The 12,391-nt window shown below is 45.7% G+C and overlaps 1 protein-coding gene across 1 annotated transcript in view; it reads right to left on the bottom strand.

The window, feature by feature from the left end:
• ETS1 (ETS proto-oncogene 1, transcription factor) overlaps positions 1 to 11,757 on the bottom strand; it is a 61,878-nt gene extending 50,121 nt beyond the window's left edge. Inside the window, exon 1 of the mRNA XM_080930323.1 lies at positions 11,385 to 11,757. Within this exon, the coding sequence (XP_080786449.1) occupies positions 11,385 to 11,466 (82 nt within the window). The 5' untranslated portion in view covers positions 11,467 to 11,757. The remainder of the gene's footprint in view (positions 1 to 11,384) is intronic.
• Positions 11,758 to 12,391: the final 634 nt, after the last annotated feature.

Below are 12,391 nucleotides of genomic sequence, written 5' to 3'. Positions count from 1 at the left end.
ACTATGAATTCTAATTTTTCTCCTGTTTTATTGTGTGTGTGTGTGTGTGTGTGTGTGTGTGTGTGTGTGTGTGTGTTGTTTAGAAGCAGCCTCCAGCTGTCTGACTTTCCCTCTGCCCATCAAAATGGACCTCGAATGACATACACTGAGGCAGAGAAGACCCAAGCAAAGAACCTTCAGTTTAATACAGGAAAACCAGTTTGGGAGGATTCTTTTCAAATGTCTTAGGAATAAACAGACAAAACACACACACAACAACAATAGCAACAACAAACTTATGATCCAAAGCCACCCTCTCTCAAAAGAAAAGTGTCCATTTGTCCAGGACTCTATGGAACAAGCCTCTTTTCTTTTTGCTTCTGGTGTCTTGGACATCTCCGTCATTTTCCTAGATGAGACACAGAAGGGCAACCCACTTAAGCTCTCTAGTTAGCGACTCTGTAGGACCCACGGAAGATGTATATATAAAACATGTAGAAGGGTACTTGCAGCAACCAAAAGGGGCGACTGCCTTGTTGACATTTCAGTCCAGTGTTAGTGGTTATTTTGGCTCTTGTGGAGGTGCTCATCACACGGGAGAAATATTTAAGCTGAGTGGCCAAATGGAGCAGTCAGGACATCTGACAAGTCCCAGCTGTGGGCTGTCATTTCTTTGCTGGTAGCACTGAAATCCCTGATGTGCACTCCCCTTGTTCACAAAATACCGTCAACTCATAGGATTAGTGGCATCTCTGGTGGGCAAAGCCGTGTGCCAAACTAACACACTACCAGATTATGAGGCAGAATTTAGGCAGACTGCTAAAAACACATGGCAGACCTCAGCATCCCCTCCAAATTTAACATTTAAGTACTTCAAAAATTGTGATGATAGCATCTGTGTAATTTTAGAGCTGGCTACAGCTGGGCTTGAATGTAAGTAGTGCTTAGCACCTTTGTGATGAGGTTTTAACATCTCACTTCTTTATCTATGAAATGGGAACAAGCGTTTTACTATAGGATAAAACAATCAGGGGGGTCTTTGGCACAAACCTCATATTTTAAATCTAATACACACACACACACACACACACACACACACACACACACACACACCACAACAGCACCAACAAATGAAGATGGGTAGGAATTAGATCTACCCTCTGATAAGAACTCAATGGCAGTCTTTCTTGTTTTCCTTACAAATGTTGCACCTAGGTCCTTGTTCCCAGAGGGGTAACTGTGACAGATCTTTCTCAAAATGTAGAAATAAGCATCAATAAAATGAGATCATAGATAAGCGTGCGTGCGTAGGCGACACCACAGCCAGCCACAAAGGCAGCCTTTGAGAAGCGAGAGGGTCGTTGTTGACACACCAGCGCAGTTAGAGCTTCCTGGATGGCTGGGAAGTCTAAGCAGGTGGCATCTTGTCTGCCCCCAACTCCACCAGGCAGGCCATGCCCACGGAGGGGTCAGCCGGTTGCTGCCCAGGAAGCATCTGTGAACAGTCCCACCAGCAGGCATGGGCCCCTCCCTCTGTGCAAACAGACAGTGAGGACCTTGACTCACCAGGCTTGTCAGGAAGAGGTGCTGAGGTGCCTCACAGCGGAATACATTCCTGCTGCAGGAGGGGACTGTTTCTCAACAGAACAGAACAACAAGAAGGGGCAGCTTCCATGAAATAAGTCACTACTCAGACAGCAGGGGCAGCTGTGAGGATACAGCTGGGTTAGCTGCTCTGCCTACCAGACTCCTAACCTACAGATCTCTTCCTCCAATTCAGACCCCCTCCCTGGGGCTGCCTTCAGCTGGCCCTGTGGTCAACCCTTCTGCAGAAAAGGAAGATGTTGTATACGGGAAGACATGACTCCTGGCCCAGCATTACCCTGAGACGACATATCCAGAAATGATCACAGAAAAGTTGGAGCCAGCTGTTAACAGTGGAGCCTGTCACCCCAACCCTCGTTGATAGCTTTGCCCAATTCCTAATACCAGTCTGTAAGCTGCCCTTTACAGAGGTACCTAACATTTCCCAGTGACTGAGTCAAATCAGTGTTCTGTCCACCTCTTAAATAGCAGTCTATGTTCTTTACCAGCCTTTACGGTTGCCCAAAGTCACAAAGCATCAGTGTTAAGAGAGAACTTAGGTTATCATTTCTAGGTGACTTACTTGGCCAATTAAGAAAGTGAGATTTGGAATAAATGAAATTATTTTCCCCAAAGTCATACAAGCAGGCACAAAGATCACAGATATGGCTAGAATTCTCCTGTTAGTCAGAGACAGTCAGAAGACACACACACTCTCTCTCTCTCTCTCTCTCTCTCTCTGTGTGTGTGTGTGTGTGTGTGTGTGTGTGTGTGTGTGTGTGTGTGGTGTCTGTGTGTCTGTCTCTTTTTCTCTGTGTGTCTGTCTCTGTCTCTCTGTGTATCTGTCTCTTTTTCTTTGTGTGTCTATCTCTGTCCCTCTCTGTCTCAGTCTCTCTATCTGTCTCTGTGTGTGTCTGTGTGTGTGTGTCTCTCCTGCCCCTCCCCTACAAAGTGAACTTTACATTTCATACATAATACTTAATTCTACTCTGATGATAGGTCCCTCTAGTAAGTCCTGATCATTCTCCTTTGAATTCTGTGCATTAGTAGTATCTGGATGGTGCAAGACAACCTACACACAATAGAAAGAATTAATCTAAAGGTTAGGCAAAAATATCAAGAACAATAAGGATCAGCATAAAAATCAGTCAGACCGAAGTTTACTCACTGTAAACTCTCTGTAATAAGTTTTTAAAAGTATAATTTAAAATCAGACCTATCATCACATTTTTATTTTGAATAGGAATGACAATGAATTACCTTAGGAAAACCTAAGTTTTACTCACACAAGCGCACGCGCACACACATACACACAACACACACACACACACACACACACAAAAAAAAAAAAAAAAACATTATTTAGGAACAGGTACAAGGCATGGCACATAGTAGGAGCTCCTAAAGCCTTAAAAAATTCATCCCTCGGCTCACAGACACTGGGCCATCAACCAGCGAGCATATAGGGGCTTTGTAGCAAATGTGCAGTTTGGTCTTCCTATGGGTCTCCTAACAAGTAAAACATGGGCTGTCTCTGACTCCTTTCCCTGGCGTTAGATCCCCTTCCCCTACCTGGACTGCCTGAATGAGCCTCAGAGAGAGATGTGCCTAGTCTTGCTGGGACTATATCCAGGGGTGGGGTGATACCCAAGGTGGGGACTTCTCTGAGGAGCAGGTGAAGGGGTAAGGGAGGAGAGATTTGTAAAAAGAGGTGGGGTCTATGGTCAGAATGTAAAGTGAATAAATATAAACAAATTATTGAGAAAAAAATAATCTACAAACGTTTAAGTGCCTGACTAAGTTATTTTCCATTTCTTACCTTAAAAATATGTACCTGATTGATTCTGTCATGTTCTTTGAGGTTTAACGCCTATTCTGATAAACCGATACAGAGGTTTTAGCAACTAACAGTTGTGAGTGGGAGGGAAAGTAATGCAGCTCAGCCCTCCCAAACGCCTGCTCAGCAACACTGCTGTCCTTGAAGCCACCATACTTTTTTACAAAGTGTGGAAGTTTTATTATTTTAAATTATGTGTAGGTGTCCACTGAGGCCAGAGTTATTGGGTCCCCCTAGAGACAGAGGTACAGTCAGCTATGAGCCACAGGATATGGGGTACTGGATACCTGGAACTCAGGTCCCTACAAGAGCATTATGTGTTCTGAACACAGCCCCACCTCCCCATTCTGGAAGACAAAGATCTTCCTGAGCTTCCCTGTGTCTCTTAAATTCTGACATCTAACAATTCCCTTCACTCTCCACAAACAATACTTTTTCCTTCAAGTCTTTGTTTATTTTAAACTTACAGAATTCTTATGTTGTTCTATATTAAAAGTAACCCCCCCACACACACACACACTTCCCTGTATGGCTTCTTCAAATGCCTCCAAGTGGCCTGTGATCTTCAGAAGGCTGGCTCATGAAAGCATTCTACCCAACAACCATTGAAAAAGAACACTCATCAGGCACAGAAAACACTTGGAGCCTGGACCCATACATAGCCTCATATCTGGCATGGGAAAAACAACATCTGGGTTATCCTGACCAAGCACAGATGCACGAAGAGTTTACCACGTCTGAAAATGGCATCACAGAGAGCAGGAACAGACCCCGAGCCTCTCTACCACGTCGCCTGAGACAAGAAGTCCTGGTCCAGTACAATACTTGCTCCAGAGAAGGATGTTTTAAAAGTCTACGAAATACCACTGAAATTCCTTTTAATCTTTCATTCTTTTATTACTTCTTTTGTATTCTTCCTGTCCTCCTTCCCTTTTTTTTTTCATGTTTTAGCCAAAAGGGATGTTGTAATTGAACCTACCATTCCTCCCTCCTGCACAGATGAGGGCTTGTACAGTATTGTTTTCTTTTCATCCATTTTAAAGACATGCTCACACACACACACACACACACACACACACACACACATACACACACACACACACATACACACATACTCACACACACACACACTTTTTTCTTTTGCATTTTTTTAATCTCAACATTATAAAACCTCATCTTGGATTAAGCCCTAAAACAACACAAAGTTCTAATTATCTTCAGGACTGTAATAATACTTCCTGCCCCCAACTCAGAAGTTCATTTTTCTCACTCACAGAGACTGTCCCTCCTCTTTTCTCTCCTTTTCTACATGCAAATGTATATAGTTCCTCTGCAGAAGAACTCTGCAAAGCACACTTAATGGCTTATCAGAGCTACCCAAGGTTAGCAGGAAGTTTCAAGCACTCAATGTGTATGAGGTAGTGTCATGAGAGCTAGAAACATTAAGCTTTACATTGAAGGCAAAATTAAAAGAATTATTCCTCACTGTGGAGGGAAAACATGAAACTCTTAGTCTGGTCCAATTTGCTTATTGGATAGTCTAAGCCTTTAAATGAGCATTTGGCAGAGAACATTCTGGAGAATATTCTGGTCTACACTTAGTGCCGAGGTTCAGAGACCCTATTCTGCTAGGAGAGTCCAACTTTAAGTTTTATTATTCTGGTATGATTGTTACTAATACACACACCTCCGACAGTGTGTCCTGTTTGGATGGCGAGTCCCGTTTATACTGTTCCAGGATCTCAAATCCAACTGCCTGAAGACCACCTGTGCTAAATAGGTCTTTCAACATTGTGTAGGCCGGATATTTTACACCTCCAGGAAACAGAACAGAAAGGTCCAGAAAGAGGCACTGTGGAATATTACATGAACAGTTAAAAGGGGGGAGAACCCCACCATACCTGGGGTACCAAGTGACAGGCCTTAGCACAAGCAGGGGCAGCAGGGAGGATCCTGGCACCAAGATGATCAAGAAGCTCAAAACAAATATTCCAGGCTCGTACCGCAGTATGCTGACTGTCCCATCGGCCTCTGCACTCAGAACCGGACCTACTGCAACCCTCTACTAGACAGCAATCCCTTCCTACATAAGCACCATGGGCCAGTCCGCTGCAAAATGTCACCCCAGACTTCATAAGTGTGGTCAAGTTAAAACTGTTTATTGGTGCAATTTAGGAAATACTTTAAGTTTTATAAAAAGGCATACTCAACCCTTAACTAAAGAGGGAAAAAAGGTAGCTACAAAATACGAAGAGGGAGAATGATAGGTTTGGGAACAGCTCTGACTTTTCTGACCCCCGACTTAAGCTCAGTTTCACAGCTACCAGTAGAAGGCAGATCTAAAACTCTGTGAACGTGGAGGCAAATGCTACCCAAGTCTCCACCTGAGTGGAGAAACGGAACCGGCCATCATTATACAGTTAACAAATCCAGCAGCCATCTGTCTATTCTTTATGATGGCTGCATGGACCAAGGATGCTAAGTACTTAGAGAAACACCCCCTCATGATGTAATGGTAAAGGAATCAATATTCACCAGGGATAAGGAGGCAGAGACTGTTTCTCAATGAGCCATGTGCTGATGGTGACTACCCTACGTTCCCCTGTAACTGCTCTATATATCCTCTCACTGTAACTAGAATCAAAATAAATAAATTTTAGAAGCAAAGATATTAGTTTGTTTTTTTTTTCTTATGTGAAACGCAAAGGAAGTTATCCTGAGTTTTCTTATAAAGCAGAAAATTAATCTTCAACTGCCTTCGGTTTGCCACTTGATATCTTTTATCATCCGGACTTGAAACCATGGATCCGTGGCAGCACCGGTGCCAAAGGAGACAGAATGAGTAGAAGCTGGAGGCTCTGGGATTTGATGGTCCCACCAGAGACAGAGCCTAGAATACCTGAAAGTCAGCAAAGCACAGGAATTCTAGTTCTTCCTTTACCACCTGAGGTTGGAGTGACCGGAACCTTAAGCCTCTTCTGAAGAATACTCATCCGGATGGCCACACCCAGGGACACCCTTTCACCAAGCTACTCAGGGTACTCAGTTCAGCTCAGAGGATGGCAGGAAGAACCTCTGTGCTCCCTGAACCTCCAAAGCACCAGACAGCCAGCATGGTTTTCTTATACAGACTATGGTTTAATTGCTGAAAATAACTCAATGATTTTACTTCAGGTACAAGATGCCTGTCTAATCTCACGGGGGGTCTTAAGTTTCTAAAGTGTGAGCTTAGAAAAGGTGGGTACTTCTATGAGTATCACATCCTCTATCCACAAAGAGAAAAATGGGATGAATAATAGTCCCGACAGAGCCAGTGTAAGTCAGGTGTGCTCCAGTATGGGACCATTGTAGACATACAAAGCATATGTGATAGACATTTCAGACTCTCTCTACAATAGCTAGGTCACAGGAATCTCCCATGGACAAACCCCTGGAAGGCCTTCATGGCTACGGTTCTCATTCTGCCTATAATTTTGTTGTCGCCTTTGCCGATGGAATTAGTCACTGTGCTCTGAAGCAGGGATATTCTTTCCTGGAAAATCCTGGCTGCCACTAACCAGCTCTTGCTTTTGCAGAAACTGTAGCAGGGCCCAGAACAAGCTAGGCTTGTGGAGGTTGACCACGGCTGCTTTGTCTCCTAGAGAGAGATGTTCCTACAGGGTGGTCTGGCCTCTTTAAGAGGAGAAAAAAACCCAGCAACACAAACCAACCAAAAATGCCAGGAATGTAAGCTCTGCCAACCAAGTAAATAAATAAAATGTAAAATACTTTATAATAACTGGACAAGACACATTTCTCATCCCAGCCAGATAGAAAATACTCTACTTCTCCTTCAACTCTGCAAATGTCCCCATTGTCCTTGGACTTGGTAGATTTGTTACTCTGAGGTTATCAGTGACAGGTTTGATCACCCAAAGGAGTATACCAGCCTACAGATCTGAGAGAGTAACAGTCAGACGACCAGACACTCTGCAAGTGAACTGCTCACCAGATTTGCTATCTACAGCTCAGAATAAAGTCCCACTGGTGTGAAATTTCAGGCCAGGTCTTCTTTTCTCTCCTTCTCTCCTTCCCAAGTAGTAGATTTGGGAGACATATATAAAGCAGCCATTAGATTCCCTACCAAACCTCCTGAGGTCCTCTGATGGTTCTACACTGTTCAAGGTTTCTGTCAACTTACTTCTTCCTTAACTGCTCAACAGACTCCATTACCAGGTTCGGCAACCAGTTAAGAGTTTCCACATACTCCGGTTTCATCTTTATCCAAGGATTATCACACATGCAGAAGCTGGAGCACAGGGAGATTATGTAGTCTCCCCAAAGTCACACAGCCACTAACTAGGGATTCACACGCAGACAAGCTGGCTCCACAGACCCTGTCTAAACCACTGGGCTATTTAGTCACTGACAGAGTGTGGTAACAAGGGATCTAGAAACAGTCATAAGCAAAGCTGGCAGCCGGCTGCCCTCCCCTCTTCCCTCTTGCCTCTAGTGACACAAAGACAGTCTAAATGAAGAGAGGACAAAGCTTCTTCCCATCTCTAAGAATGGTCCCCAGGGGATGGACATCCTCCATAAAGTAAGAAGAAAGTTGGGGCTGGTCCTTCCAGTCTTATAAGCTGGCAAAGAGCCAGGATGAAAACTCCTGCTCCTTTATGGCCAGAATCTTCCCCTCACTGTCACGGTGAAGCGGAATGGGAAGGAGAGTTATAAAGAACTGGCATTTGCTTGTGCACCCTGTCTTCCTAGCGTCAGCCCCTCCTCAGAAGCCTCCATACCAGGAAGGAACCAGGACAAGTCAAGGCTGCATTTGGTTTAAATCTGTGTAAGACCTGAGAGAAGTAGGCAGTGGAATAGTATGCCCTCCCTGACACCTGCAAGAGTAACCGAATGTCCTCGTCATTGTAGAGTATGTATTGATAACGTGATGTTGTCAAAATGTCAGACTTCAAAATAAAACCAAAGTGGATAAAGGTTCTTGGTCAAGTCCTAGCTACAGAGAGGCGAACAAACATTCCAATTTGGACCCTCAGACTTCCCATTTCACTTCTTTGGTTCTAGGGATCTGGGGAGGGGACAGAAGGGAAGTTCTGGTTCAATCTCTGAGGTAACATCATACCAGACACTAATTGTCTCCACTCGTGAGAAACGAAGCAATACAAAGAAAAACCAGATGATAAACACCGAGGTCCCAGTGGTGGACACCACCCCATGCTGTGAATGGTCAAACTTTGACACAGGTGTCGGGATAACTGGATGGGTCAGGAAAAGCTCTGCTTAACATCCACTTAATCTCCTCTCTGTTAGCAAAAGATGTCAGTCCTGGCCAGGGCTTCCTCCATCTTTGCACCTAAAAATCTAAGTCTCCATTGAAGCTTCTTTGCTAAGCCGCCAAAGGTAATGTGCACTGCTGCTCACGGTACGTAACTGACAAGTGAGAAATAAATTCATCTTCCTTCAGCTACTGGCTCGGCGCAAAATTTTGCCCAAGTGTCTTTACTTTCCCGTGCCTCTAGCATCTCATCTGAAGTATGGGCATAATATTTACATAAATGCAACTATAGTCCAGGAAAAAAAATGCTTTAAAAAATATAATAATCAACAGTTCATTGCTCCTTATTTTGTCTGAGATGTATGTATAATCATAGTGGATGGCAGAAAATAATTTCTTGGAGCAAATGAGATTGTGTTGCTTTGTTACACTGAAGGTCAGTGGCTTGGAAATTTTTCTTTTTTTTTTTTAATTTTGAGAATGGATTTCACTCTACTGCTCAAAGTGTTCTTGAATACACTATGTAGCCCCCAAGGTTTACTTCCAACTTGCATTCCTTGAACACCTTTTTTGATCCAAAGAAGAAGAAGAAGAAGAGGAAGAAGAGGAAGAAGAGGAGGAAGAGGAAGAGGAAGAGGAAGAAGAAGAAGAAGAAGAAGAAGAGGAGGAGGAGGAGGAGGAAGAGGAGGAAGAGGAGGAAGAGGAGGAAGAGGAGGAAGAAGAAGAAGAGGAGGAGGAGGAGGAAGAGGAGGAAGAGGAGGAAGAGGAGGAAGAGGAAGAAGAGGAAGAAGAGGAAGAAGAGGAAGAAGAGGAAGAAGAGGAAGAAGAGGAAGAAGAGGAAGAAGAGGAAGAAGAGGAAGAAGAAGAAGAAGAAGAAGAAGAAGAAGAAGAAGAAGAAGAAGAAGAAGAAGAAGAAGAAGAAGAAGAAGAAGAAGAAGAAGAAGAAGAAGAAGAAGAAGAAGATGAAGAAGAAGAAGAAGAAGAAGAAGAAGAGGCGCCATAGTAAAGGTACATCAAGTAATGAGCAGCATCAGGCCTGCCCAGCCCTATTTTACTGGTGGGGCAGCTCAATGAAGTCACTCACCCACAGTTTATTTTTTATCAATAACTGAAGTAATAGAATCAAATGCTTTGGAATCTCACATATCTAATATTAAATTACCAAAACACATGCTCCAGCTATTTGCTATGATCTAAAACATGTGCAGCCAGGGCTCTCATTCAGTACCAGCATGAAAGGTCCACTGTAGGTATGTGAACTAACATAATACACATGATGTTTCCCAGACGCCCAAATCTGTCTCTTCCCCGTAAACACACACCGCACATATAAACAAGCCATTCTTAAGGAAAAGGGCCTATGAGTTGAGTTTAGATCTTCTCTGTGAACTATCCCTTTGCTTGGGCTCTATATGGTTCCAATCAATTGCAACACAGAGAACACCTTTGAACACCCCCCAAAACAACCTTCAGAGCACCAACCATTTCTATCTGTAGCTCTCAGTGCTGAGAAGTATCCACAGCTTTAGGAGAGCCCCCCCCCCCCCCCCAGCTCAGCCTGGGTCTGACTGTCATCACACTGTGACAAGACTTTGGTACAGAGCAATCCTGCACTGAATATCAGGAGAGTTTTTGGAAGGGATAGGACGCAAATGTCTTTCTTAACATTTTGAAGCATATGAGAATGTCGAAATGTCATCTTGGCTTGTATAAATTAAATATGCAGTTCTTTACGGAAGAGGCAAAGATCAGGGACAGCAGCTGAACGAGTAGAGGTGTGTGTTTTGACAGCTGATTATTTTCCAAAATCACCTTCTCCCTGTATCTTTCTACATCCTCTCACCTTCAACATCACTTTTCTCTGAGGCCAGCTTCCTCTCCTAAAAGTAGGCACATTCCCTCACGCTCTGCTAGCTTCGGGAACCCTGAAGAATCGTCTCCATCTGCTGAGCACTAAAACTTCCTTCTAAGACAAAATTCGATGTCTTTACTCTCCCTCTCTTCTTCAAATCCTTTAAGCCTGCTAAATGAAACCATGAACCAAAGACACTAAGTCACATCTGGTGGTGGATGCTTTTCTTCTTCGAGGACCTTTGGTACCGAAGGCCAAAACATGACAGAACCGAAGGCAGTAAAGTTAGTTACTACACTGAACGGGAAGGAACCAGACTTTCCCAACGTTAAACAGATTCATTTTATTTCTCCTCCCACTACCTCCTCCTCAACCTAGGAAAGAGGAGTAAGACTCTAAGGGACTTAATGACAGGGGAGCTCAGGATACAAGTGCTTGAAAGCCAGGCAGCTAGCCAGATACCCTTTCAGCACTCCACAGGACCCTCCCATCAAGCTTCAGTTCTGGGGAGACACAGTTGGGAGGGGCGTGGGGGTGACCTGAGAGGCAGTGTCAACCCCCCGCCCCCCCCCCCCCCGGTTAAAATTAAGGAATACTACCAGAAGGTTCTCACTTAGGTGGGAAAATTGAAACACCGGAATTAGGGCACTAGAAATTCTATAAGCCTTTTCCCATTAGTCACAAAAAAATGCAGCTGTGAAAATAAATAGATCACCACCACCACCACCACCCCCCCAAAAAACCCAAGTGTCTCGGGTCACCAACAGTCCTCCTGGTCTCCGCATCCCGGGCTCCTGGGAGAGCAGCGCAGCCCAGGGGGGACACGGAGCTGGGGTGGGGGCCTCACTGTTGCCACTCACCAGGGGAAGGGAAAAGCTCCAGGTCCACTTTTTCTGTCTTGATGATGGTGAGAGTTGGCTTGAGATCGACGGCCGCCTTCATGGTGCCGGAGTTGAGGGGGCCGGCGGGATGAGAGCAAGTTTGCTGTTAACTGTTGTTTTGCTTTTTAAATGGGGATTTTTTTTTTTTTTTTTAAACCCAGGGGAAGGGGAAAGAGCGCAGCCCTAAAAATCTCAAAAATTCCCGCTGACCGCCTCGCGGAAAGGTGCGCGCCCAGCCAGTCCGCGCGAAGTTGGCACTTGGCGGAGCAGAGAGCGCGCTTGGGTCCCAGCCTCGCCCGCGCCTCGCCCGCTCGCTCCTCCGTCCCGGGCGCTCGCTCGCTCGGCCCGCCGGCTCTGGCGCAGTGCAGCTCGCCTCCGCTTTAGGGCGTTCCTCCCGGAGCCCAGGCCCAGGGTCGCAGCGCCTGCCCTGCCCACTCGGCGGGAGGCGGGGGCGGGGCGGAGGGGCGGGGCCTAGTGCCTGCAGCCAATCACTGCCCGCTTCCCAAAAGCGAAAGGAAGGGCGGGCGAGCCTGGCCGGGCGGCGCAGCTCCAGCTACTCCGCGCGCGCGGGGCGAGGGCCTTGGCCCAACGCTGGTAAGAATGGCTAGCGAGCCGGTGGCTGGCGTGCAGGGGCTGCTGCCACAGTCTTGGGAAAATCCGTCTGATTCTGCACGCATTCTTGAAGGTTTGGTCACCCGCTGCGGCCCCGCTCCAGTAGCAGCATAGTTTTCCAAGTGCGTGTAGATCTTTCATTCATAAAGCTTGACACACAGGACGTGAGGCGTGGGTGCGCAACGAGGGGCGCGTGCGGGGGATTCCACGGCGGGGGTCCTGCGAGGGTTCAGCCTAGACGTGACTCAGAATCCCTGCCCGTGGAGTGGATTTGGCCAGGCCAGGGCAGCATTGGTGAGCAGAAACCTCAATCAGCTTCATTAGCTCAGAACCAAGCCTATTAAAGACCCCCAAAACTCAAGTCACTAAGATCC

The sequence above is a fragment of the Micromys minutus genome, assembly GCF_963924665.1.
Source record: "Micromys minutus genome assembly, chromosome: 16".
Classification (NCBI taxonomy): Eukaryota; Metazoa; Chordata; class Mammalia; order Rodentia; family Muridae; genus Micromys; species Micromys minutus.
Note: the sequence above shows the minus strand (reverse complement) of the source record. Positions and strands in the feature narration are given on the sequence as shown.